General features: G+C 33.1%; 10 protein-coding genes across 10 annotated transcripts; 3 read left to right on the top strand and 7 right to left on the bottom strand.

The window, feature by feature from the left end:
• Nucleotides 1-458: 458 nt before the first annotated feature.
• On the top strand, nt 459-2447 carry LCB4 (sphinganine kinase LCB4; the record flags this gene model as incomplete). Its single annotated transcript, XM_003672673.1, has 1 exon — nt 459-2447. One exon carries the CDS (start codon nt 459-461, stop codon nt 2445-2447), a length of 1989 nt encoding a protein of 662 aa, XP_003672721.1.
• A 221-nt stretch (nt 2448-2668) lies between these two features.
• Nucleotides 2669-5113, bottom strand: GLN4 (glutamine--tRNA ligase; the record flags this gene model as incomplete). The annotated part of the gene is made up of 1 exon (XM_003672672.1): nt 2669-5113. One exon carries the CDS (start codon nt 5111-5113, stop codon nt 2669-2671), a length of 2445 nt encoding a protein of 814 aa, XP_003672720.1.
• Nucleotides 5114-5693: 580 nt separating this feature from the next.
• Nucleotides 5694-6953, bottom strand: DCS2 (5'-(N(7)-methyl 5'-triphosphoguanosine)-(mRNA) diphosphatase; the record flags this gene model as incomplete). Its single annotated transcript, XM_003672671.1, has 1 exon — nt 5694-6953. The coding sequence occupies one exon, from the start codon at nt 6951-6953 to the stop codon at nt 5694-5696; it is 1260 nt and encodes a 419-aa protein (XP_003672719.1).
• Nucleotides 6954-7584: 631 nt separating this feature from the next.
• Nucleotides 7585-10758, bottom strand: NDAI0K02840 (Zn(II)2Cys6 transcription factor; the record flags this gene model as incomplete). Its single annotated transcript, XM_003672670.1, has 1 exon — nt 7585-10758. One exon carries the CDS (start codon nt 10756-10758, stop codon nt 7585-7587), a length of 3174 nt encoding a protein of 1057 aa, XP_003672718.1.
• A 443-nt stretch (nt 10759-11201) lies between these two features.
• On the top strand, nt 11202-11753 carry DDP1 (polyphosphatase DDP1; the record flags this gene model as incomplete). Its single annotated transcript, XM_003672669.1, has 1 exon — nt 11202-11753. The coding sequence occupies one exon, from the start codon at nt 11202-11204 to the stop codon at nt 11751-11753; it is 552 nt and encodes a 183-aa protein (XP_003672717.1).
• A 191-nt stretch (nt 11754-11944) lies between these two features.
• GET4 lies at nt 11945-12922 on the bottom strand (the record flags this gene model as incomplete). The annotated part of the gene is made up of 1 exon (XM_003672668.1): nt 11945-12922. One exon carries the CDS (start codon nt 12920-12922, stop codon nt 11945-11947), a length of 978 nt encoding a protein of 325 aa, XP_003672716.1.
• A 1516-nt stretch (nt 12923-14438) lies between these two features.
• On the top strand, nt 14439-16886 carry SEY1 (dynamin-like GTPase SEY1; the record flags this gene model as incomplete). The annotated part of the gene is made up of 1 exon (XM_003672667.1): nt 14439-16886. One exon carries the CDS (start codon nt 14439-14441, stop codon nt 16884-16886), a length of 2448 nt encoding a protein of 815 aa, XP_003672715.1.
• Nucleotides 16887-17258: 372 nt separating this feature from the next.
• SWT1 (mRNA-processing endoribonuclease) lies at nt 17259-18872 on the bottom strand (the record flags this gene model as incomplete). Its single annotated transcript, XM_003672666.1, has 1 exon — nt 17259-18872. The coding sequence occupies one exon, from the start codon at nt 18870-18872 to the stop codon at nt 17259-17261; it is 1614 nt and encodes a 537-aa protein (XP_003672714.1).
• A 1380-nt stretch (nt 18873-20252) lies between these two features.
• RPS28A (40S ribosomal protein eS28) lies at nt 20253-20456 on the bottom strand (the record flags this gene model as incomplete). The annotated part of the gene is made up of 1 exon (XM_003672665.1): nt 20253-20456. One exon carries the CDS (start codon nt 20454-20456, stop codon nt 20253-20255), a length of 204 nt encoding a protein of 67 aa, XP_003672713.1.
• Nucleotides 20457-21071: 615 nt separating this feature from the next.
• On the bottom strand, nt 21072-23159 carry BRE5 (Bre5p; the record flags this gene model as incomplete). Its single annotated transcript, XM_003672664.1, has 1 exon — nt 21072-23159. The coding sequence occupies one exon, from the start codon at nt 23157-23159 to the stop codon at nt 21072-21074; it is 2088 nt and encodes a 695-aa protein (XP_003672712.1).
• Nucleotides 23160-27296: the final 4137 nt, after the last annotated feature.

Below are 27296 nucleotides of genomic sequence, written 5' to 3'. Positions count from 1 at the left end.
ATATCGAATTTCTATAATAGTTAATCAATTCCACGGAAGGCGAAAACTCCGGAAAGAACAATACCCGCGGAACTGAAAACTACTCCGCGGAAACAACATTTGGTACCCATCTCAGGGTAACGCTATTTCATCTATCATCACAAAACAATATAAGAAACTTTTCTTGATATACTACTTGACTATGGAATATATAATATTTCACATTGTTATAAGGCAAATGAATTTTATCTTGTATGGAGAAGGTATTTGTTTAACTAGGACCCTCTGTTAACTTCTTCACGTGTGTATTATCCTTTCGGGACTGCCGCTATAGTTTACCTTTCCTTTATTTCCTTTTTTGGTATATTATACATATTACTCTAATCCGGTTTCCTTCATAGGCACACCATCCATCCATTTATCCATCGACCATACCAACAGGCATACACACACACCGACAAAAAGTCTTGCACTAGATAATGCTGGAATCTGCTTCAGAAAGAGAAGAGGCTCACCAAGGTTTACTCTCATTAAACTTAAGACCAACATCAAGAGCCCTGTTGACCTCTGATGGTATCCTATTGAAATCACAAAATAATTCATGTTATCCGATATCCCATGCTACCGCAATGGCTTCCGAGCAACAATATAATGGTACTGATCCAGATCAAACCATATTGGAAAGTAAATTGGATCCTAATAACATATTGAGTCGTGCAAATGATACTATGGATAACCCAGACTCAAACCATAGTACGTCAGTGCTCTCTTTATTGAGTTGTATATCATGTATAGACTCTCCAACGGATTCACATGGATCTCTTTTACCTATAAATACCACAATACCATATGCAAGAATATTAAATGCAAAATATATAGGTCCCTCAGAGGCTAAAACAAATAATAACGATACTTATAGATTAGGTTATCAAGGTCAATCATCACTGTCATCATCATCATTATCTCCAGATCCCAAACAACAACAGAAAACAACCACGAAAGATGTACAACCCGATAATCCCTTTTCAAACGAAGAAACATTATCTGTATCATCCGTCATATTAAAATCTCAAAATTCATCCATGCAATTCTTAACTGATAACCAATATATGATTGAATTATCATTCGTTATACCCATAGAGGAAAATTTAATCCCAAAAAAGATTAACCTTATAATAGATTATCTTCCAAGTTTCCCCTCATCCAATGATTTGGTTCAAGAAATTATGAATAGAAGTTACAAAAATGTGTCTCAACAAAGGTCTATTTTAATAATAATTAACCCACACGGTGGTAAAGGGAAAGCCTCGAAACTTTTCAATAAATGGTCCAAACCAATCCTCTCCACATCAAATTGTAAATTCGAAATCATAAATACAACATATTCATCTCATGCAACTGATATTGCAAAATCATTAGACATCTCTAAATATGATATAATAGCTTGTGCATCAGGTGATGGGATCCCCTACGAAGTAATTAATGGCCTTTATCAACGTCCTGATAGAGTTGATGCATTTAACAAATTAACCATTACACAAATCCCATGTGGATCAGGAAATGCAATGAGTATTTCATGTCATTGGACTGATAACACTTCACATGCAACATTATGTCTCTTAAAATCAATTGAAAAAAGAATAGATTTAATGTGTTGTTCTCAACCGTCTTATGCAAACCAATCTCCACGTTTATCTTTCCTCTCTCAAACGTTTGGTGTCATCGCGGAATCTGATATCAATACAGAATTTATTAGATGGATGGGACCCGTAAGGTTTGAACTAGGTGTGGCATATAACGTCATACAGGGGAAAAGATACCCCTGTGATATTTTCGTTAAATACGCTACAAAATCTAAAGATGAATTGAAATCTCATTATATAAAACATAAATTGAAAAATAATTGTGAAAATGAAGAATTGCATTTTGATCGTAATAACAAATCACAAGCGTCATTACGGTCACTTGATAAACAAGTCGCTTCTTCATCATCATCACCATTTAATGACACTGAACATATTGTCACTGAACAAGATTTCATAGTAAAATATCCATTAGATAAGGGCGTCCCTGATGATTGGGAAAAATTAAATCCACAAATTACTGACAATTTAAATATTTTCTATACGGGGAAAATGCCATACATATCAGCAGATACAAAATTCTTCCCCGCCGCGTTACCTAACGATGGAACTTTTGATTTAATTATTACTGACATTTCCACTCCGCTAACAAAAATTACTCCTATTTTATTATCATTGGATAAAGGTGCTCATGTGTTACATCCTGAAGTTATTCATTCAAAGATTATCGCATATAAAATGATCCCAAAGATAAAAGATAGTGTAATCTCAGTGGATGGTGAGAGGTTCCCCGTGGAACCAATCCAAGTGGAAATTATGCCCAATTTATGTAAAACTCTTTTGAGAAATGGATCTTATGTGGATTCCAAATTCGATCTCATGTAGATATGGCATCTCTGACGACCACTAAAAAACTTATACAGTTTTATTTTTGTTATACTATTTTTATTTTATATATCCTAACATTTTACAGACAGTAATGATTTATAGACGAATACAATGAATTATTGACCATTGATATGAAATTCTGTTTTTCTTGTTCTTTCAATTAAATATAACTATTAGCGTACATATACATATAATATACTTTATTATAAGAGCAAGATTTACTTCGAACTCTCCTTAAGACTAACAATTCTATTCAAGATAATCTTATCATTAGTACTTTCTTTATCCAAAGTGAAATAACCAACTCTCATAGCCTGGAATCTATTAATTTCTTTACCCTCTTTATCCTCTTCAACATAAAATTCTGATTTCTTAATAGAATCAACAATCCATGGACCATTCTTCAAAACATGATCAAAATTATGTTCCACTACAGAGTTATCATAAATAATTTCACTTTCATCATTAATATCTTTCAAATATCCATCTGGATGAGATGATGGATTCTCTGATTTGAATAATTGGTTGTAAACCCTTGTTTCAGCAATCTTAACTGGTGAATTATACTTAGATGACACTGGAACCCATTGAATATATGTCTTTGGTCTCATTGCCTTGGTACCTTCGGGCAATGGTTCATTTTCATATTTAACATGAACCTTCGTAATCTTACCTGAAGCATCCTTTTCAACACTTTGGAAAGAAACTGTATGTGGGACTTTAATTAATCCAACAGATTGATTTGGTGTCAATCTGAAAAATTCTTTATCATCTGTCACTTCAGAGAAATCTGACCTTTCAATGAAAAATTTGTTAGTAAATGGAACAGTCCTCTCACCAAATTCTGGTGTACCAGCTCTATATGGTATAGTGACTAATTCCTCATAATCATCGGATAAATTATCCACAATGACTTCAATTGGATCAAGAATAAACATTAATCTTGGTGTAGTATCTTCTAAATATTTTCTAATTGCACTTTCAAATCTAACCACTTGAATGTTAGTAGTACTTGTAGTGACACCCAAGGTATTAATGAATGATAAGATAGATCCCGGTGGTACACCACGTCTACGAATAGCTTCCAATGTAAATAATCTTGGATCATCCCAACCTCTAACAAATTTTTCATCAACAAGTTTAGCAATCTTTCTCTTAGAAAGCACTGTACCAGTAATATTTAAACGACCATACTCTCTTTGTGCTGGTCTAAATACATGGACTTGATCACATAACCATTCATAACTCTCTCTGGAAAGATAAAACTCAGTGGTACATAAAGAATGTGTAATATTTTCAAATGAATCGACCAAACAATGAGTAAAATCATATGTTGGATAAATCTTCCATTTAGTACCAGTTCTTGGATGTGCAGCATTCAGTACTCTGTATGCAATAAGGTCCCACATTTGTGGACTTGGTGATGTTAAATCTTGTTTCATTCTTAAGATAGCTTCACCGGGTTGATATTTACCATCTCTCATATTTCTAAATTCTTGCAAATTTTCTTCAATTGGTCTGTCACGATGTTTACATGCATGTCTTTCACCACCTGGTGTACCATCTTCTTTAATACCACGACCTCTTTTAATTTCTTCAGCGGTACAATGACAAATATAACCTTTACCATTATTTATTAATAATTCAGCCAAATCATATAATTTATCAAAATAATCACTTGAATAAGTAATTTTCCATGGTGTGAATCCTAACCAATGAACCATTCTCTTAATGGATTCGAAATATTCAGGTGCTTCAGCTTCCGGATTGGTATCATCGAATCGTAAATAACAAACACCATCATGATATTTAGCATAACCAAAATTGACCATGATAGCTTTAGAATGTCCAATATGTAAATATCCATTTGGTTCAGGTGGGAATCTTGTACGTACTTTACCACCCGTGACTTTCAAATGTTCTTCCATCAATTCTGGATAAGCTTGAGGATTTTCACCAACTTTATGTAAATCACCTAAGAACCCTTCATTAAACATTGTTCTTTCAGGTTCATTTGCATTTTTATTGGTTTCCTTACTTACCTTCTTTTTGTTATCATTTTTTTTGGTGGAATCCTTAGTTGGTTTCTTTTTAACTAAATCTCTTTCATCCTTTGGCCCCAGCACTTTCAAGATTTCTTCATCAATAATTGGTTTAAAACTACGAGGATCAGCCCATTTCAATTCAGGTAAATTTTTGATATTGGCAAAAAGTCCAGGAACCAACTTATAACGTTGCTCCAAAATGGCTTCTTTATTCTCTTCAATATAATTTTGAACAGATTTTCTAACATCATCATCTGTAACTACAATACCAACACCAGAATTTTCATTCATTTCCACTTGAGTGGCATCAGTACCCTTTGCCTTGATATATTTGAAAGCAGCAGAGATTTGTAAATTAGTTTTCAGATCTTCATTAATGATTCCATTAACGATCAATTCAGACTTATCTAAAGAAGAACCTTTGATTAAAGTGGCCAAATTATGGACAAGAGCTCTAGTGGATTTATTCCATTGATAATCCTTTGGAGCTTGAGAGATTAATTGAGATAATGAATCTGAAACTTTCTTGTTTTTAGTAATTTCTTTAACTTTAGCATCTTCAAACCCAATTTGACTGAATTGTTCAGCCAACGCATCGACAGAAATAGAATCCGACATTGCCAAAATGATTGGTGTTTTTTTTTTTATTTCTTAATACAGGTTCTCTTGACAAAGAAAAATTTACTGATGAATTTGAATTAACAATTCTAGACCATCCAAATCTTTATCTATTGAAGAAAGATTTCAAGACGATCTTGTAATGATGAAATTTTTCACACCACCAAGAGTAAAGAAAAATATTTACACCCACACATCACACCTGTTTAGAGATCAACAAAATACACGGCGCTACCATATGTGCAATAGATTAGCTATTCCCCTCTTTATTATTGTATTTTTTCCTTTCTCATTTCCTTCTTTCTTGTTGTCAGGCAGGATCTCGCACATCATAAGGAGTGTTAAGCTCTCTAAAGCTATGAAGATAAGACCCATTATAATGCTAGGTTCTATTTAGTTTCAATTTAGTACTGCTATTGTTTTTTAGGTAGTCCCTGAATATTTAAAAAATGTTAGAATATATATAACGTTAAATACAAACGTAAGTTAAGAATGAAAAAAATCAGAAAAGAAAATAAAATCGCCAGGCAATGAAGAAAGAAAAGAAGAGCCAGCTCTATTCAATTCAATTCAATCTAATTCAATTATTTCCATTACCTTCATGGTCATCGCCATCATCATTGGGACCGAATCCACCATGATAATCGAATTCATTAACGATGTTAGGTACCTTTGGTATTCCATCTCTCTCTAATTGTAATTCTACTTCTTTATCAAAACCTCTTCTCCATAAATCATGGCGTTCCCCAATGGAATATGTGATTGTTTTTCTCATAAATCCCTCGGGACCCATATAATTTAAAGTTTCAATGATATCATCTAATAGTACGGCTTTTCCCAAAGCCATACCACTATTAATCCCCGGTTGCCTTACATGAACAATATGTAAATGGAAGTGATAATAAGAAGGTTGATAATGAACGAATATTCTCAGTTCATCCGCATGAATTGCATAATTATAACATGCAGGAATGACGGATTTGATCTTCCTATTCAATTCAATTAGCCAAGCTTGATCACATTGTTTCAAATCTCTCAGAGATTTAATATCATCTCTATAAGTCAACGCTACCAAATAAAGAGAATCCAAATTAATACCATCCCAATTTGTATCAGGTAAGATGATTAACCCATTTTCCTTCTTTAGAGCTGTGGGATCGGAAGCGTCCTTATCTTGTGGGAAATCTTTATAAATGATTCTATCAGATTCTGCATCTTCGTAAAGAATTTTGTTGACCCATGCGAGATTGTTCCCCTGGATCATTTCATCGATGTAAGGTTTCACAATCCTTTGATACATATCAGGGGTTTCCTTCACTAGATGTAAATTTTGTTGATCGTATTTCTTGATATGGATAAAATTAGCTGGCCAAATCAAATTAATCTTTGCAGTAGGGTTATTTGTTAAATTCTGTCTTAAAACAGAAAGCCCCCAATAGTAAATATCATGGGCTGAAATTTGTCTTATATCTTCAATTCCATTAATGCAAGAATATTCATCTTCGCATTGATAAAAGATGGGGGTATTACGACCACTTTCAGGATCTGTTTTCTTAGTTTGCCCAAAGATAAAATGAGTCTTTTCCACAGTGATTATAGCGTCTTTATTATCGATCAATCCTAATAGTGAAAGTACTTTTGTTTGAGGGTTTGAATCTAGGACTCTTTTAAACTTAAATCTTTGAATTAATGCGTGTAAGTTTTTAGATTGTGGATCTTGAACACTTGAGGAAGCTTCATCTTTATTCTTTCTTTCTGGTGCATTTGCAGCTATTCCAGTTGGGTAAACGGTAGAATCAGTGGCAGATGGCTTCATTCTGGATGGTATAGGATATTGCATATTGATAGGCTACCACGTTTCAGTATTGAGGGATTACAGGTTTAACAAGGAAGTAGTTCATTATCTTTTTGCAATCCAGAGAGAGAGAGAGAGAGAGAGATGATTTTCTTATATAGTCTAACCTATATGTCATAGTGTCCCTTTTCAATCCAATCCCTTTCAGTATAGTAGTTTCGTCTATTTCTCTTCGTAGAGTGAGTGACTGAGTGACTAAGTGGTACTCCGTGCCGTCCGTCAAATTGGGGAGGGGATTTTATATGGATATAAATATGTGACGCACCCCTTAATGCGACGTTTTTGAAAGTGTGACGCTTTTTCTGGTTGATTGATTTCCCCCCTCTTAGATTGTAAACGGTTTTGGGTTGGCGTTTGCAGCCTATCATCGAAGCTTCGTTTTTTAGGGGAAGGGAAAGGCTCAGGGTAACGTTGTCTGAGAGGGCTGGAAAATAAATGGATAGGGCTATACCTTTTAAACCTAAATTGCCTGAGAGGGCAAGTTTAATCCAGTTAACTTTACGTATATGTTAATGTCATTTATCTAATGTGGTGGATTGAAGTGACTAATCTGTTGAGATAAAAAATAGGATTAATTTATAATATAAATAAGACCCCAAGTGCATATATACAGGTTTTAGAATAAGTTAAAATCGTCTGCTAAATCAGATAAGATATTTTGAGAATCTGCTTGTTTCAATAGCTGATCCCATCCAATATTATAACTTTCCCAAAATTCATTAGTTAACATTTGAGCAATTTCAGGTTCATATTCTTCACTCTCAAACGTATTTATATTCATATTCGTATTCAAATTTGTATTTGTAATTGTATTTGTAATCATGCTGGTGGAAGATGGAGCCGCAGCACCCTCGAATTGTTCGTTGATAGTAGCTAACTGTTTCGGATGTGTCATATTGATGTTATCATGAGTAAACATGTTTTGTTTTTCTGCATTATTATTAGCATTCTCTTTAGTTCCATTATTCATATTCCCAATGGTCGTTTCTAAAGATTCGGGGAATATTCCATTATCACTTTTCTTCGCTGTTTCTGGCAGTTCTTTGCTACATAATAAGTCTATGGGTAAATGGGACGTTCGAGATAGCAATCGAGATGGTGATTGGAAACCTTGTTGTTGTTCTTGAAGTTGTTGCTGCTGCGTTCCATTCATCATAGAGGCAAGAGGAGTAGCTTCATCATTTCTTCTTTCTCCGCTTACTGAGTTTGAGCTTGCCCCTGTCGCTGCAGGATTAGATCCTATTTGGCTCCCATTATGGTTTTCATCCACCTGGATATTACCAATATTGTTGGATTCAACCTCTTTTTGAGTTTGGCTCAACCAAGTTGTTTCAGCTTTCTTTCTATATTCAATAGTCTTATCCAAAACAGTTCTACAAACCCTCTCCAAAGCCATTGTAACCATAAATGCATGAGATCTAAATAATATTCTCTTATAATCTGAATCCATTTGGAACCATGAATCGAAAATTCTCCGATAGATATTATACGATGCCAGTAGATGAATATTTGTATTAGGTGGTACTCTAAGAGATCCCAATTTCCATTCTTCTGTTTGTAAATCTAATGCTAATATTAATCCACTTTCAAATAATGTTAATTTTAGATAAATGAAGCCACAAAATGTTGCAAGCGTCCTTGGAAATAATCCATTTAATAATGATAACGAATGTGATAAGTATGGTGTTGGAGTTTGAACTTTATTATCCATTAATTTGGGGAACTTATCTTTATCGCATTCATACATCAAATTCATGAAATTAATGGACAATGAAAATGATACTAAGATAGTATGAATTAATTGATTCTTCAAAGCAAGTGATCTTTCCCTTAAGACAGCAAATCTCAATGAATAAAAAGTGATCAACATATCTAAAACTGATCCCAATATTCTAATATCTTCAATTAATGTTATATTAATTAAGCTCATCTCAGTATAATGTTTCAATGGGGGAAACTCAACATCCACAAATTTTAACAGGCTTTCACAATGAGAATTTAATTTAGGAACACAAGTTTCATCATGAACTTCATTAACCATGGGCCTTGCCAATTGTAAAAATCGTTTCATCTTGGAAACCGAGGGAGCGTCAGTTGGATCCATTTTCCAATTTTTCGCATTAAAATGATAGTTACTTATAAGTAACGGTCTCCCATTAAGAAATGATAATTTATAATCTTGGTAAACGATCCATACCCATAAATTTTCAATAGATTTTATTCTTCCCACGGTAGTTTCATGTCCATTAAGATCTTCTTTCAAATTAAGATGTAATCCTAGCCTAAATGATGTACTTATTAATTGATTAATCACACCTTCTATAGGAGTTGCATCATTTTGACCACGATATGTTTCTAGATAACAAACTCTTAATAATAAAAATTGAGCCTTTTCAATATATGAGGTCTTGGCACTTGCAAATCCACCTAACATAGTCAAGAATTTTTGAATTGATTTCGGTATATCATCATAATAATAAGTGAATGCTAATATCATAATAACAACACCAATGGGGTAGTAATTTTTTTCAAAGTGGGAATCAAAGTAATGGGTGACGTTCCTTTCTCGGCATGCTACAAAATGTTTTGATATCTTTGGTAGATATGAAAGTAGTGCCGAAATCCCTAATAACTTTATTTTTATCAAAAACAATATTAAAATCGAAAAGGTTGGAATTTTTTTATTAAAGAAAAATTCTATGAGAGATAAAATTTTCTTATAATCTGGTAAATCTGCAGCAACTTCTTCAATTAAAGATTCATAGATGGTTGTATTTTGATTATTCATGTTGCTTGTAGTAGTGTTGTTATCATCATGTTCTTGGTAATTTACTCCAAACTGTTGTTCTAAAAGTCCCAATTCGTCATTTTCAGGAACTTTCCTCTTTTTTTTCCATTTAGTTCTATCTTCTTTAACTTTTGACCATAATTGTGTATATTTATCAACAAAACCCCAAGTATTTTTCATGATCAAAGTTCTCATTGAAGTAGGTCCATACATAACTCTTCTAGCAGACGTTTTCGTTTGAATGTAGTAGTAATCTTTAAACGGATTCATGCATGATTCAGAAGATGCTGTTGCTATTGGTGAAGAAGAAAAAGATGGTGACAATGGTGATGCCGAGGAGTTAGTTTGTGTGGCTAGTTGCTTTTCTAACTGATGTATTCTTTCCAATAGTGCTGCATTGGTACTTCCCACATCAGTAACATTATAAACATCAAGATTTTGATCACTATTACTAGTATCATCTGTATGATTATTCCTTTCATTAGGAGATGGGGATCCCGTATAATCAGTATAAACACAAGTTACAAAATTCCTTGTCTTGCATGTAGAGCAAACTGGCCTTTCTTGATTACATTTCAATTTTCTTTGACGGCAAAATGAACATGATTTAATTGGTTTCTTTCTTTTCTTTCTTGGATTTGTCAATAGGGTTGCTTTATTGTTTGAATCCATTGTATCAATAGAATTTGGTGATGTAGACGATGGTAGACTTGTTGAAATCTTAGTGGACTCTGAAGTAGAAGCTGTGCTGTAAGGCTGTCCTCCAATCGCTTTTGAAGCTGTTATAGATGTATTAGGCATAGCACTGTTGTTTTTCTGATGACTTTCATAAGCAGTTGTATTCATATTGGCTTTATGTTGTTGTTGTTGTTGTTGTTGTTGTTGTTGTTGCTGTTGCTGTTGTTGCTGTTGCAGTTGAAATCTTGAAACAGATTCAGTAGGTAGAGGTGGTACATATGGTATCTGATTAGATGTATCGATAACAAATGATCTTTCCGGCATCTCTTCTTGTTTGCCTCTAGCAGTTGAACTTTTTAAGTATTTTCCTCTTCGTTAGATAAATGTATGCAAGTAGGTAACTAGATATTGTTATCCTAGTTGTGATGAGAAGTTCTTAGACATATATTGTAGCTTGATAATTCATAGACACTATTTCATATCTTGGATCTTCCACCTTGTTTTCGTATCAAGTAACAAGTAAGTCCTTTGAAAACCCAAGCGCAATTGGTGTAAGTTGTTTTCTTAACGTACGTAAATCTACAAATATCATTTGTAAAAGAAATATCAACAAAAAGTTTCGAATGATCAATTAGTTGATGTTATGCATCTTTCTTAGGCAAGCTAGTTGATCCTTTGTATGCTACATTCTTTATAATGTTGATTTATGTATCTTATGTATGAAGTTATAGGCTACAGCAAAACTACATAAACAGGTACGATTTCAGATGATAAGTGAGGCAAGAATATTTGAAAAAGTTGATAAACCAAGAGTCGGTAGAGAGAATCAATTGTATTCGTCAGTGACTGGTGCTAGAATTGTTGCTGGATGTGTCTGTCTTAGTAAAGATAAAAGGCAAGTATTAATGGTATCATCATCAGCGCATAAGAAGAAATGGATTTTACCTAAAGGTGGTGTAGAAACTGATGAGATTGATGATTTTTCCTTGACAGCTCAAAGAGAAACTTGGGAGGAAGCTGGTTGTCTTGGTAAAATTGTAGGTTCATTGGGTATTGTGGAAGATATGAGACCACCGAAGGAATGGAATTTAAAATTTAAAGATGAACGAAAGAGAAACGATGATATTATTTTACATCCACCAAGAAGTGAATTCCATTTCTATGAATTAGAAATTGAATCTATGCCTGACATATACCCTGAATCAGAGAAGAGAAAGAGAAAATTCTTCCCATATAAAGATGCTGTGGAACAGTTAGAGATAGCAAAACGACCAGAATTATTAGAGGCCTTGAATAGGTCTTCCATAATGAAGGGTTGATTGGAAATCCAAAAAATATATATGCATATATAGGTATGATGACTGGTGCATTCTTGTAAATTTCTATACGGCGTTTAAATATTATAGACATACTTATATATATATAAGATAAAGGGATGATACGGATATAATGTTTGTATATAGAAGAGTTTATATAGTTCATATTTTCATATGAGGTGGTTGATATTAGTTTAATTTCCACCACCGAGGAAGCCAGACATCATATCTTGTAAGAAATTTGATTGTCTTGGAGCAACTATACCGAAATATTCTTGACCTAAAAATTCTAGTTGAGAATGATATTTACTTGCTGATTCCGTATAATGATCTTTCAAATTCAAAAACAATGATTTGTCTCTCGATTGGCATGTTAAAAGAATTAATTGTAGGAAATTTAAATCTTGATATTGAATATCTCTAAAGAAAACAATTTTATTATCAGCATTCCCCTTTTCAATAATTTCGTGTGATGGTTTGAACTTTTCCATGAATAAATTCAAGAATGTACTAGATGCTAAACGAGCAAATTTAATATTTAAAATGAATAAGTAATTGAAAACCAATCTACTAAAGAAATCGCATACATCAACATGTTCGCTTGTATTTTCGTTTGCGTTTGCATCCTCGGTTGCTTGTAAGAACCAATCCCAAATTAGAGTCACATATTTATCAACAGATTCTTGAGTCCCCAAGACGAAAAATCTCTCTGCTTCATAAACATGATCATTTGCCAATAATTTCAATGCAATGACGTTATGTATATAAGGATCACCGAATTTATATTCGCCAAATTTAATGGACCAATTATTCATAGCAGTAGCCACATCTTTTAAATTTGGTTCCGTTGCATCGACAAGCACTAACAATTGAATTAATCTTGAAATTGAGTCCTTTGATTGCCTAATTTCTGCTACGTCATAAATTTCTAATAGATAAAAGATTAAATCCGTACCTGAGCCACCTTGTTTAGCCTTCAATAAAGAAGTAGCACCTTGATATACTAATTCAATGGCATGTTCATATGATTTGCTTCGTACATATCTATTAGCAATGGTTCGAAGAGTTTGATGAGCTTCATAATAATCTCCTGCTTTAATTTTAGTTTCAAATCTTTGTAAAGTCTTAGCTAATTTGGCTTGGACGGCATTAGCCTTGGCGGGGTCCTCCATAATAATCTGTTAAGCAAATAATAATAATGTTCTTATTTTTTAGTTGATTTCACCTCGATGAGTGTTCCTAGAGTAGCTACTAAACAAAAAAGAGTCCTTGCTGTTCCAATTCAATTCAATACGTTATTATATGTACAAGTGTATACAAGTGTATACAAGTGTATCTCTCACCTTTAAAACAACTCGATGATAATAAACTTTCAGGGAAATTTTTCAGCAGTTTTTTCACGACCAAGAGGTTAGGGCTGGGGAAAACTATTTAAACATCCAGCCCTAGGGTCCATACATACAACGCCACAAATAACATGTTTCTTGATGAATCATATCGAATACTTAGTGGGCGTTCTATATGATTCTAGATAAAATAATATATAGTCCAACGTTAAGACCTATTACTTAAACTATAACACATACAATCCTCAGGTTTATTTTTCTTGACCCGAATTCTTTTACAATAGTACATAAGGTTGTGAAATTGTGGATATTGAAGCGTAGCCTTTTTTTCTTACATAAAGTACCAAAGTTGGACCTCAAGCATGTTCAACGCCACAGGAAACAAGTAGCTAGGGGGGAGATAATGTAGGTTTGGTATTAAGGTACAGGATATAAAGGAAAAATTATCAAAAAAAGAGGAAATCTAAGATTGATTTAGATGAAGATTTGATTACCTACGTACCTACGTAGACAGCTGTCGCGAACATGACCTTTAATGTAAATCCTGGTAGAGTATATAATGCCACTCTAAACAATGCAAGAAAACATGGAAATTATCGCCCTAAAGTGGTGCTATACAATTCCAGTTAATAGTAGTTATATAAGACAATTTGAATAGTTAAGTCCTACATTAACAAAGAACCATCATTTATTGCTACCTTGGACATCTTCGTTTTTTTTTCTTTCACAATATCTTTTGCCAGTAATTTCCTCCAAATGAACTAGAACTGAAAACTCTTCAAAAAATATAGTCAACTAAGCAGCTTTTTCTTTGAGTCATCCAAGTTATCCTCTTACAAACACAACTATTGCTTCAATACCATTGATAACGTTAGGTGCATAAGAGCTCTTTCTTGGGAAAGGTAGAAGAATCCTTTGTATCATGTCTTATCATATCTTCGTGTTCTAAATAATATAAGTCGCTTGTAGTGAAACCCCTATTGTTACGTCACATTTATGCCATGTCACAAATTAAAATAATTTCCAATAATTTTTTAATCACAACTTATTCACCCAGACATCCCAAACTTTCCTCAGATATTTGGAAAGTTGCAACATTCCAAAGAAACTTAACAAGAAGAAGAAGAAGAAGATAGGTGCGTGAGGTGAAACTGTCTACGTACTACTACTTATGCTCAAACCTGGACGGAGAAGTATCTGTTGTATTCAATCATAGAGCTGCTACGATCCTGGAATAGAATATAATAATAAACCGAATATTCTAAGTTAAGCTCTTGAAAAAGCAGGGATATTCAAGTCGTCTTATTGTACACATTTAAAAACCTTGAAAATTGGGGGAACTATGTCCGACGACAACAATCAACAGCAAGGATCTAATGAAGCTATCCAATTAATTGATGAAAAGAAACATTTTGCAAAGGATACCATTGCGTACTTTAGTAAATGTTTATCTTCAACGAATGGTAAAGACGATGAAACCACATCAGACTATCATGTCATTTCTGTGTTTGGTTCTCAATCATCAGGGAAATCAACATTATTGAACATCCTATTCAATACATCATTTGATACTATGGATGCTCAAATTAAAAGACAACAAACAACAAAGGGGATCTGGTTATCGCATACTCATACAATCAACACCACAAATTCTTCTCAAACACCTACATTATCAGACATGTTTATATTAGATGTGGAAGGTTCTGATGGTTCAGAAAGGGGAGAAGATCAAGATTTTGAAAGGAAAGCTGCTCTTTTCGCAATTGCAGTTTCTGAGGTTTTATTAGTTAATATGTGGGAACAACAAATTGGGTTATATCAAGGGAATAATATGGCGCTTTTGAAAACTGTCTTTGAAGTTAATTTATCTTTATTTGGGAAAACTGTTAAAAGTAAGAGTGATCATAAAGTTTTATTATTGTTCGTTATTAGAGACCATGTGCGTGTTACACCAATGGATTCATTAAAGGAAACTTTAGTTAATGAATTGGAGAAAATTTGGACTGAATTAAGTAAACCTGATGAATGTAAAGATACAACACTTTATGATTTCTTTGATTTAGAATTTATTGGGTTAGGTCATAAATTATTGCAATATGATCAATTCGTTAAAGATGTTAAACAATTAGGTGATTCCTTTAACAAATTACCTGTGGAGGATGGATCTTTGTTTAAGGAAAATTATCATCATCCCTTACCCTTAGAAGGTTGGTCCATGTATGCGGAGAATTGTTGGGAACAAATTGAAAATAATAAAGATCTAGATTTACCTACGCAACAAATCCTTGTTGCAAGATTTAAAACTGATGAAATATTAAATGAATGTTTTGTAAAATTGATCACCGAATATAATTTGGAAATTAATTCAATGGTTAAAGATATGGATTTATTAACTAGTTTCCTACAAAAAATTAAAAATTTAGCAGTACAGGAATATGATCAGCATGCTTCTCGTTATAATCAAGTTGTATATCAAGAAAAAAGAACCGAATTGTTGAATAAAATCGATTCCAAATTTTTGGAAACTATAAACACTTTCCTGGAAGACTTGTCCACTGATTTATTATTGACTTTTGAATCAAATGTTAACGCTAAAGATCCATCCTCTCCTTCATTCATTGAAAAATTAAATTCAAATAAAACAATAATTATCGGTAAGTTCAGCTCTGTATTATTAAATTTTCAAAATTTAGACCTTCTATCCGAAACTGACGGAATTTCTGATATTTTCAGAGAACGTGTTATGGAATCTTATGATAAATTACGTGAAAAGGAATTGAATTCAATCATATCCAAATCAAATAAAACAATATCAAACAAAATTAAAGAGATGACAATCTTTAATTTATCACATCCGTCTCTGAAGGTTTGGGATATTATCTTGGCAAATTTTGAAAGTATAAATGAATCCACTTTAAAGAAATATCGTGTCAAAAAAGATGTTAACAATGACGATGACATGGACTATGATTTTAGATTGGGTTTAAGTGAGGAAGACAACAGGCTAGCATATAAGAGAATTAGATCGCATGCTTGGTATTCATTAAGTACAACAGTCCGCGATTATTTAAAGGAAGATACCGTTGTAAGTATTCTTAGAGATAGATTTGAAAATAAATTTAGATATGATCATAACGATGCTCCAAGGTTATGGACAAATGAAGATGAAATTGATCAAGCATTTGCCCTTGCTAAAGAACATGCTTTAGAGGTATTTACAGTTCTCTCTTTAGCAAAAACTTCATATAATATTGAAATAATCCCTGATGTATCATCGCCTCTTGGCAATGAATCCGATGACGATGATGATAATGATGATGAAGAAAAAGAATATGAAGACGAATTAGGTATTTATCATACTAATAGATTTGCTCATATTTTCAATGAATTACAAAAGGAAAAAATCCTAAGTCAATTCAGAAGACAAATCAACTTAACTGTATTAGATGCTAAGAGGTCAATCATTACGACTACAACACATATCCCTATTTGGATCTATTGTCTCTTAGTTGTTCTTGGTTGGAATGAATTTATGATTGTTATTAAAAATCCACTTTTCGTTACGTTAATAATAATTTCCGTTGTAACATTTTATTTTATTCATAAGTTTGATTTATGGGGCCCAGTAATTACTATCATCAATACTGCCATTGGTGAAACGAAGGGAACATTAAAGTCAAAATTAAGAAAATTTGTCATTGATGATGACGAACATGGGAAAAAACGACAAACTACAAAAAAGGTTTCTAAAGAAAAGGACTCTGAGAGCTACGAAATGGAGGATATGTGAAAAGGTTTTGTATTACTATTCAATAACATCCTTTAGATTTTATTTACCTGCCTTGTGAAAGTCTTAAATTTCTATTTGTTGTAGCTGTTATGTCTCTATAACTTCGCAAACGGGTAATTAAGATTGTCTGAAGCGACATAACATGAAATTATGATGACAAAATGAATTGATCCTGGCAAAAGAGAATGTTCTGATATAAACTTTACTTTGTATGTACTTACGTATTTGCAATTTTATATACAAACGACGTAGCCACTACGAATAAAAAAAGTTGGAATATATATACATGTATTTATCTAATGATAATACTATTACGTATTATACAATAAACATCGTTATTTCCTTCAGCACTCTTCCTAACCAAGCTCTAACTTAACTTAATCGAGATAATAATTCATGAAATTGAGTAAAAAATGAATTTAGTCTTTCTATTTCTCTATGAGTTCGCTTTTGATATAGATTTTGTAAAATATCTTGCCAAAATTGAACAAAAATTTTCAAATCATTGCTTTTCAATGGAGCATTAATTAAACATTGAGGTAAATCTTTCCAATCATTCTGTTTCAGTTTTGATTTTTTAAAATACTCAGAAAATACAGATATCCAATATTTATAGAGAATTTTGGTACAATCACGCAGTGTCTTAATTTGTGATTCGTCGAATCCTAAATATTCCAAATCTTCACCATATTCTTCAATTAGAACATGTTCAATGGCCACAGAAACAAGAGAATAAATTTCCTCATAAATATATTTAGACACATCTTCTACAATAAACCGTTGTTGTTGTAGTGATAGTTCAGAACTCGGGGATGAAATTGATGGTGTTGTGGTTATATGTTTATGGATACCTTCAGCGTTTCTTTGTTGCTCATTTGACAATGTACCAGAACCACCATATCTTGATATATTTTCTTGATAAGCTTTGGTAGCAATTAATTCAGCAGTCATTCCATCCCTATATGAAACTGTCAAGATATTCTCAGTCAATGCCTTTAAACATAAATTCTTATCATTAGATAAAAGAATGACAAAGCAGTTTAATTTTTCCTTGAAGTAAAGACAACAATCCAAGATAGAATCATCCTTAGTTAAATTTGGGTTTAGCCTTTCTCTTAATTTCTGTCCGACGACACCAGATTGAACATTAGCTAAATTTTTGTATATCCATTGATTTCCCGATCTTGCCAAACTGGCGACTGTTGTTGATTTATTATTAAAATTATCGTTATTTCTTGAAGATTTTAATCCATCTAATTCTTGAAGGACAGTGTTTGGGATTACAATTATATGATGATATACACTGTAAAGTTGTCTTAAATGTTCTAAAGTATTCAAATGGGAAATGATGAAATTTGTGTCGATAACAAACATGGTCTTCAACTTCGGTAGAGCCACGTTATTGGTATTTTCATTGGCTATAGAATTAACACCACTTACACACTCATTTTGTAAGATTGACACATTATTAGTAAAGTGTTCTTGCTCTTGTTCCCATTGTTGGTATTCATATAATTGTTCTTGCTGTGGTACCATGCTGGTATTACTCCTATAATCGTCTTGCAATGTCTTACTTCGAGTTGAAGTAAAAGTACTTCGTTCATTAGATAAATAATTCAAGAGTTGCTCAATTTCATTCTCATCATTTATATCCACCATGGGAATGTCATCTTCTAAATCATCATTGGATTCGTGTTTTTCGGCAATTGAATATGGATTTAATTCATGCGGTATATTATCATTATATTGTTGAGTAATAGTGCTTTCATTATTGTTATTGTCATTATGGCCGTTCTTCTGGAGTATTATTCGGTCAAGATCTTCAATCGAATACTTGGTGCCATGGCTTGTTTTAGGATCTGAAAATGATTTCAATTCATCTAAGGAAGAAGAGGATGATGTAATGCCGGGCGATCTATGAGAATGACTTTTCGACAATGAATCGATCTTATCTCGTCCGGTAGCATATATTGAGGGTAAAGTCATATTATTAGGGTACCACTATTTTTGGTTATATTAAGTATACAATAATTAATGAACGAACACATAGAACCGACATAGAAGTAGAACACCGTTTGATTAGGATCTATATGATGCAAAAATAGATAAGAACGTAGCAATTTGGTCCCCTAAGACGTTGCTCTGAGCTAAGGCGCATTAAGCTAATTTTTCAATTCATATGATCTTATATAATTAATTTTTTCAGTCTAAGACTGAAATGTGCAATTTTCAAGTTTTTGTCACATTTTCTATCAGAGTGACCGCCGGTCTTTAACATCCAGACATCGGGGATTATACATCCTTACATTTCAATTTTAAAATTTTAATTAAAAACTAAAATAAAAAAATACATACATATAAACGTCACAAATTCACACGGTCAGAAATTAATTATTTATTATTTATTTATTATATTTACCTACTTTTGGTCAATTCTTATTATCCATATTGAACGCACGTATGAATATGGACTACAATATGAATCAATGGGATAAAACAATCATTTATTGCACATCTAGTACAAAGGTCATTAAAGAACTCTTCATTTTTCTCAATGAGATTCAATTTGATAACAATAAGTGATTCGTAGCATCATTCTTCTATCCGTTCCGTCTTCAACATTTTGTTGCTTTGTTCTTGAAACGTATCAAAAAAAATAAGGGAGACGCATCTGAATATTCGGCAGTAAGATGTATGAAAGACACGGACCGTCGGTACTTCAAACCGATATATTAGAGGGATTCCTGCAACAAATATTATCTAACTTTCCGGAGGTTCTTTTTCTTTATATTCCTGAGTTATAATCTTCACTAAGAAAGTTTCTCTTGCGTTGGTATGTTGTGCTTATATAAGAAACCAGTAGAAATTGAATAACTTCAATCATTCAATTTTTTCCTTATATGACAACAATAACACTCATCAAACTTCCAAATCATTGTGATGTTTAAATTGAGGACTTTATAAAAAAAAAAGCAAGCCAAAGCATTGGAAAGATAGTAATAGCAACATTGAAGTACCTCTTGAGCTCCTTTCGTTTTTTTTGACACTTAAAAACTGATAACAAAAGAAGACATTAAAATAGAAGTAATAAGCATCACTTATTTTCTACTTCTCTCATAAAAAGGTCTTGTCTTTTTATACAATAAGCAATCATATGGCTGGCCATAACAAATTCAAACCCAAATAGCAATGTAATAATAAGCACCAGTGACCTAACAAAAAAGCAAAACAAATAATAATAATAAATAGATAAAAAATCAATCAACAACCAATTGAAAAAAAAAAACTTAAATGTGAGATAAAATAGAAAGTAGAAATATGAAGGGGAAAAAAATAAAACATTATGTTAAATTGATTTCAATTTCCTTAACGTAAACGACGAGCTTCACGTTCAGATTCCATCAAGACCAAAATATCGTTTTCTCTAACTGGACCCTTAACGTTTCTAACGATAGTACGGGAAGTATCTTCCAAGAATTCAACACGAACTTGAGTAACACCACCACGAGAACCGGTTCTACCTAAGACTTTAATGACTTTAGCTAAAGTAACTGGGGTTTTAGAATCCATTGTTAGTTTTTGTTTTTAATTGGTTGTTATTGATTTCGATGGAAGGATTGAATCGATGAACACCTGCTTGATCTTATTGTAAACTGTCTATAAAACACCTTGTACGTAAAGTAGTTCTTGAGAAGGATGTTGATATAATGGAAACTGAACAAACTTTGAGAAAGTGAGCGTTTTCCAAACAACGAAAAAAAGTTGCGTCGGTTTGTAGTTTTCACCAAATTTAATCGTCGCGTTATACGGCTTTAGAAAATGCGTCACAAACATAAAAAGACAGAAAAGAAACTAAAAACTAAAAAAGCTTCACTTCATCTTCGTTTCTCTAAGTCGTTTCATTATATTATACTTTTTTTTACTTATATTTTTTTATGTATTTTTATATATACGTATATGTACAAAGGAGATGAACTACATCGTTTCTATTGATTCTGTCGTTGCAGTTTTTATGAGGCCTCCCTATATATTATATTGATTGTACACCTGTGGTACTAATGGCGGTAGCGGTAGTGGCGTTGTCGGCGTTCCGTTAATTCCAAATCGTCGTCCCTTCTTTTACAATTTATATTGCGTTTCTTTAGGATATGTTTTATTTTTATCGATGCTTTCAGTTAAATTCAATCAGTCGGACTTTTTATTTATACTATCGTTAAAATTGTGGGTGTTGTTGTTATTATACTTCCTTGGACGAGAGTTTGAATAATTAGTAGAGTTAGTGTTATTGTTGTTATTATTATTTTTCCTTGCAGTCTTCTTTTCTAAAAGAAGTTCAGTACCATCGGCAAGTTTGAAGAATTTCTTATCTAAAGCTTGACTTTGATTTTCTTGATTGGCAAAATCGACAACTGAAAAGTTGTCACCCATATACATTTTCATAATTGGGCCAAATTGTTTCTCTAGAAGTGACTTCAATTTTTCTTCTTTCATGGATCCAATACCACGAACAAAAATAGGGAAATACCCATCTTTATTAACATTCCCATGCCTTCTTTTACTGATATTATTGCCTTTGTTACTATTGTTACGGTTACCCATCTCAAAAGTACCATTTCTATTACTATGATCTAATCGATATTGAGATGCTTCTTTGGTGAATTCAACGAAATTCTTATTAATTATTTTATTAGCATTTGATTTCTTATTAGTGGGGGAGTCATCAGATGCATTTGAATTTGATGCTGCGGTAATAACAGGAGTAGCTTTCACGACTTTAACTTTATCTGACAATTTAGATGCCCATGTCATTTTCATTGGAGGTACTGGAGCAGGTGCATGTGTAACTACAGGTGTTACTGCAGGTTCTGTCTTGGGTTTTTCATCAGTTTCTCGGACAGCTGTAGTACTTGTAGACATTTTATTTGCAATAGGTGATTCGACCGTAGTAATAGATGTTGAAGCACTTGATGTTGGTGGTATGGCTTCTCCAGTAACAGAAGAGGAAGAGGAAGAAGAAACTGGCTGTGGTCCGCTTACTTCCTTGGATGGCTTCGTTGCTATCTCTTCATCTTCCACTTTTTTCTTATTTTCGTTTGATTCTTCCCTTACTGTAAGCTTTGGGGCAACATGCTCGGTCGTTTTTTCCTTTTCTAGATTTGTAGAAGTAAAAGTGACCGGAACGGTTATGGATGAAGCAGCAGCAGCTTTCGTTGGTCCGGATATATTCTCTTCTGCTCCATCATTTTTAATTGGTTGACTATTTTTCAGTTTGGATATTTCTTTTTCTTTTCCTTTTTCGTTTTCTGCACTTTTTATATCGTCATGGGATTGATGTTGATGAGGGTGACTTTTCTTTTCTGCCTTATTTTGTTTTGTATGCTGCTTTTTCTCGAGATGGTGTTTTTCATCCACACTATTTATATTCTCATCATCAGCAATAGTTGGAGATGTTGTTTTCAAAGGTTTCTTTGGTACTATTTCAGATTCGTTCATCTTTTCATCTATTTCCGCCTTCGTTTTATTTGACAGGTGCTTTTCGGATAATGATAATTCTTCTTTACCCTCTTTTATATCACTTTTCGACGGTGTCTCTTTGAGTTCTTCGTGGGTTGGAGCCTTTGCTATATTTTGTTCCACGGATTTTTCTTCCTTCTTTGCGTCTTTCTCTTCTTTGAGAAAACCTTTAGTTATTGCATCCTGTTCTTCCTTCCTAATTTCATGTTTAGTCCCTATGTTGTAATTTACTGGATCTTCCACTTTTCCTTGTTGTTCATCTTGTTGCGATATTATGACATAATTCTCCAAATCATCAGGTATGAATTTAATGAAATCATTAACGATATCGAATTTGGTATAGTAACTATTCAATGAATTCAAGATGAAAGTTTGAACGAATTTAAAAGTTGGTCCGATATCATTGTCATTATTATTTTTCCAGAATAGTTCACCGTATGTCATAATTAAAATATTATTATTATTAGTGGATTGGAAATCAACAGAATTCAACTTGAAATTAATATTGGAAATTTTCTCCTTATGTCTCTTGTAGAATTTGTAAACGTTTTCTCTACCAATTAATTTAATAGTTGGTAAAATAAGATCATTATCAGCCTTGGTATCGTTTGGGTCCAAATGAGCGTTATAATTTATATGAGTGAATTCGGCAGTAGTCGAGTACAAGCTGGACATTCTAATTGGATCATTTTGCATTCTATCATAATATGTTTGTACAAAAGTGTAAACCACTTCTTGAATAGTTGGAGGAGTACCCATATTTTCTTTTGATTATATAATCGTTGTTTTTTATAGAGTAATATTTGTCGGAGTATTATTTTCGTTATCGTTGCTAGTAATGGAAAGGAGGTCGTTATTATAGGCAAAACTTGGGATGGGAATATGAAAGTATGCTCGTTAGATTGGTATAGTAACGCGTATGCTATAATGCTGGATATATGCAGTGTTTATTGTCGTTTGTTTTCTTCTACGTGAATAAATATGGTAGGTTTAGGATCGTTGCTTGACAAATGAATGATAGCGGACTATACGATGTTCAATGACGTGATAATGTAGAATAGAAGAGCTAGTAAAGCGCAATAAGACAACCTATCCTGTTGTCAATATTTGTAATGTATAAATATCAGTCGCAACCAACCTAATTCTTCTATTTAGGATGGAGCATGTCTTGTTCTTTTTCTCGACTGAATTGAGTCAAAATGTTGTTAAAAATGTTCTTACCGCCACCCACCCGAGTTTTCCCATATTAAAGAAGCGCGGGATCAAGGAAAAAAATTTTGATTGCAAGACGAGACCATGGCAATGGACAAACAAATTCAATACATTCTAGATAAAAGATCAACAACGAGAACTAGTACGAATGATATATGATTGACATTTAAATATGTGGTCCCTGAGTTCGGTTTTTGAGGAAATAAAATATCGATTATATTCCTTCAACGATATGGCAGATATTTATGTATTTTTTCTTTTTATTAAAGGAACCAGATATAACCACTGATTAAAATTCTAGAAGTAAGTACAGCTTATGAACCATTATGTTTGCTCTGAACGCCCGTCACGAAAGAAGATCATAGGGACTTCTAATACTTATTTCTTCTTTATATGGTCTCTAGCTTGGAGTGACATTGCCTGTGACACTCTCTCAGCGCCGTATATAATGATTTATAGTGTCAGTAAAAAGTGAAATAAATATGCAAAATTACACAGGATTTTCACCCCTCATCATGGCAATTTCTCTATATAAAAATTTACCCCTACCACCTTTGATTATGTACATAGACACCTAATTAGTTGTAAAATATTGTTAAAGTAAAGCTTTTCAAAATATGTTCTATACTAAAGAGACTCTTCCAAGAACTACTAATAAGAACTTGGCAATCGAGGCTACTTCAGAGAAGGTTACCGATCTTAGAGCCTTTACGTAGTCACCTTATTATCCCCTCTGCTTACCGTATAAAATAAGTAACTAAAACCAACCCATATATTATACCTGAACGTGGTTAATAAAATAACTCTGAATTATCAAAAAGAGGTAAATTACATCTAACACCAAATAAATTTCCTTGGTGGTTCCTTCCAATCTAACGGTTCCCCGTAATAATTCAATAGTTTAAATACCTCAATTTTTTTTTATTTTTTACTAATTTCTCTTTGTACACTTCGAATAAATGATCAGGCACATGGGACTATTGTATGCTGCAGGACAATAATTGACTTCCGATTACCCTCATAGGAAACCAAAAGAACTACAGTTACTTTTTCTTCAAGGAAGTTGACTTGCAGCGTACATTTTATTATTTTTCATATGTTACATGGCTTATTTATTAATGTATTTCTTGGTAAAAAGGCCATTAATTGTCATTTAGGATTTAAGCAAAGAAAAGAATTTAAAAAGATAACAAAAGAATGCGATGAAGGGGTTTATTAAAAACTGGAACTAAAAATCTTTGTCAAGACATCTGTCACTTTCTAATTATCAAAAATTGTTTCAGAAATATTCTTATCCTCAAAACATATTAAGACTCCTCTTGGTCTTTGGTAACCAATTCTGGAAGTTGAAATTTCTGTATCGTAATATGTTTTCAACCTCATATAAATAGGTTCCAAATTGACCTACAGATTTGTGAAAAATCACTACTTTACTGTCTACTGTCAGTTCCTCTCAACTTGACCACATGTGAATTGTTCACCTTCCCTTCTTCTTTTCCATTTGAACTTTGGTGGTGGAAACGGTACTGGAAACAGTAATATGATTTGAGAGCGGATTACGGTTACTAAAAATATAAGCAATATGATCGGCAAACAAATTAAGGACACCAGATATTTCTGGAATTATTGTTAGGTAAAGGTATTTGCCATGGTGTACATGGAGGCATTCCGCTTGGGAAAGGTGAGGAACCCATAATTTTTCCTGTATTAGGACCCACCATGGGATAGATTAATTTGCCTATATAGAAAAACCAAGATCCTGAAAAACAATCCCATATCTAAGAAACAACGTTTTCTATGCATTAACTCTTCAACTGTGAAGATGTTGGCGGTGGTTGGTGTAGGCTTCGGGCGGTTAACTGGATTCATTTCGAAGTTTGCTTGCGGAAAATATTCTAGAAGATTTGATATAAAAGATCTACGTCGAATATTCCGATATTTTTTTTTTGGAAGATTATTAATTATTTAGACATTCCAGCTGAATTATTTGTCAGAAACAAGTGAATATAGCTGGAATCCTGGGGAAAACTATAGGAGTTGCTCTAATATATGTCCATATATCAAGGAGGTTTGATCAATCAAAATTAACTCTGACATTGAAAGAAGGAATACACAAATAATAACACCGCGCGACTGATGCAACTGTCTGAAAACGGACAGTAATCAGGCGTCTGAATCTGTAATACTTCTGAACAAGCTTTATAGCTACAAAAACATTCAGACAATTATTGAAACATATAATATATTATATGTTTCTTTTAATTATATTATTATAGTTATTATTCGGACTATTATTAGTGTTACAAATTTATTCAGAATATTATTAATGTTATTATATACTGTAAAGGTGGACGTTATATTATCTAGTGGAACATATACGGTGCCATTGGGATCCAATTAAAATGTGAAGAATATGGAAATACTCCTATTGAAAAAGAAAAGATAATGGAATATCTTGGAAATTCTCGTTGATACTTTTATCATTTCTCAATTTCCTCATATATTCATCATCAACATCGAATATATCAGGATTCAAACGTTACTTGGGATTCTTACATCTTCTGTGTCTCATCACTGCACTACCATTTCTGATACCATGATACCTTTCCGTTTCAAATAAAAAAAACCCACACGCATTACATAGCTTCTTGCCACTATAGGGACCCCCACCCCATTGAGTTGTCTTAGTTTCCTGGCATTGTCCTTCGTTCCCTTTCCTCTGGAGAAGTAGGTTCAGGAGTTGGGAGTTCAATAATATTGATTTGTACCTTGTTCGAAATAAGGTTGTGATTGGGCATTGAGTCGCCTTGAAGTTTAAGGACTCTTTTGGTGATAGGATCTAACACTGCTTCTATTAGATCCACTTTTTCATAGTCACTTGAGTTCTTGAGGGTACGAACTGTTTGTAACATCACTAGCTCAAAATTTTATATATAGGGAGCAATACGGAAACTTAATCTTATCTTTTTATAATAATTATTTTTTATTTTGTTGTGCTTCAATTAAAAGGCTGAGAATACTTTAATGTGCAAAACTGTTAGAAAAAAATGAATAATTACAAAGACAAAGAAAAAGGAAAGAGAGATGGAGAATTAGTATGTTGTGGTCAACTTTTGATACACTTCTTCGTTTGAAAAAATAGGGATCTTGAGGAAAGTAGAACCATTTTGAAGGCTACCCCAAGTGAATTTTCCTGGTGATACTTAAATATTTACCAGACAGGAGATTGATATCTTGTCTTACCCGAAAGTACTCAATTTCCGACAGGTATTCTACCATTTTTTCTTAAGTGTTCCATCTCATTATAATTGTAAAGCACCAAACGTTCAAAGTGACTGCTAAATCCATACGTAGCAACCGTTCTTTACCCATTTGAGTCATGGGAGCCATTACTCTTTTTTAGGATAACTTCAGACACAACACAAAGGGTTCCTCCATTGTCTCAAAGAAAGAAAGTGCTGGTGCCACAAAAGCATCAAAATTAAGGGCCATCGGTCCCAGAAAGGAAAAGTAAACAATGGCCCCGGGCTGTGTAAGTGGTTTCCGGATTAGGAAGGAGTTACACGCCCAAGTCCGAAGGACCGACAGTTACCATTGGTAACCGTTTGTTACCAGTGGTTACTACGAGTCTTCACATGATGGGGGCGCCATACTGTGGGAAAAAAATAGATGTTGCACTCTTAT

This window comes from Naumovozyma dairenensis, chromosome 11, assembly GCF_000227115.2.
Source record: "Naumovozyma dairenensis CBS 421 chromosome 11, complete genome".
Taxonomy (NCBI): domain Eukaryota; kingdom Fungi; phylum Ascomycota; class Saccharomycetes; order Saccharomycetales; family Saccharomycetaceae; genus Naumovozyma; species Naumovozyma dairenensis.
The sequence above is the reverse complement of the archived record's forward strand: the minus strand, read 5'-3'. Positions and strand labels throughout refer to the sequence as shown.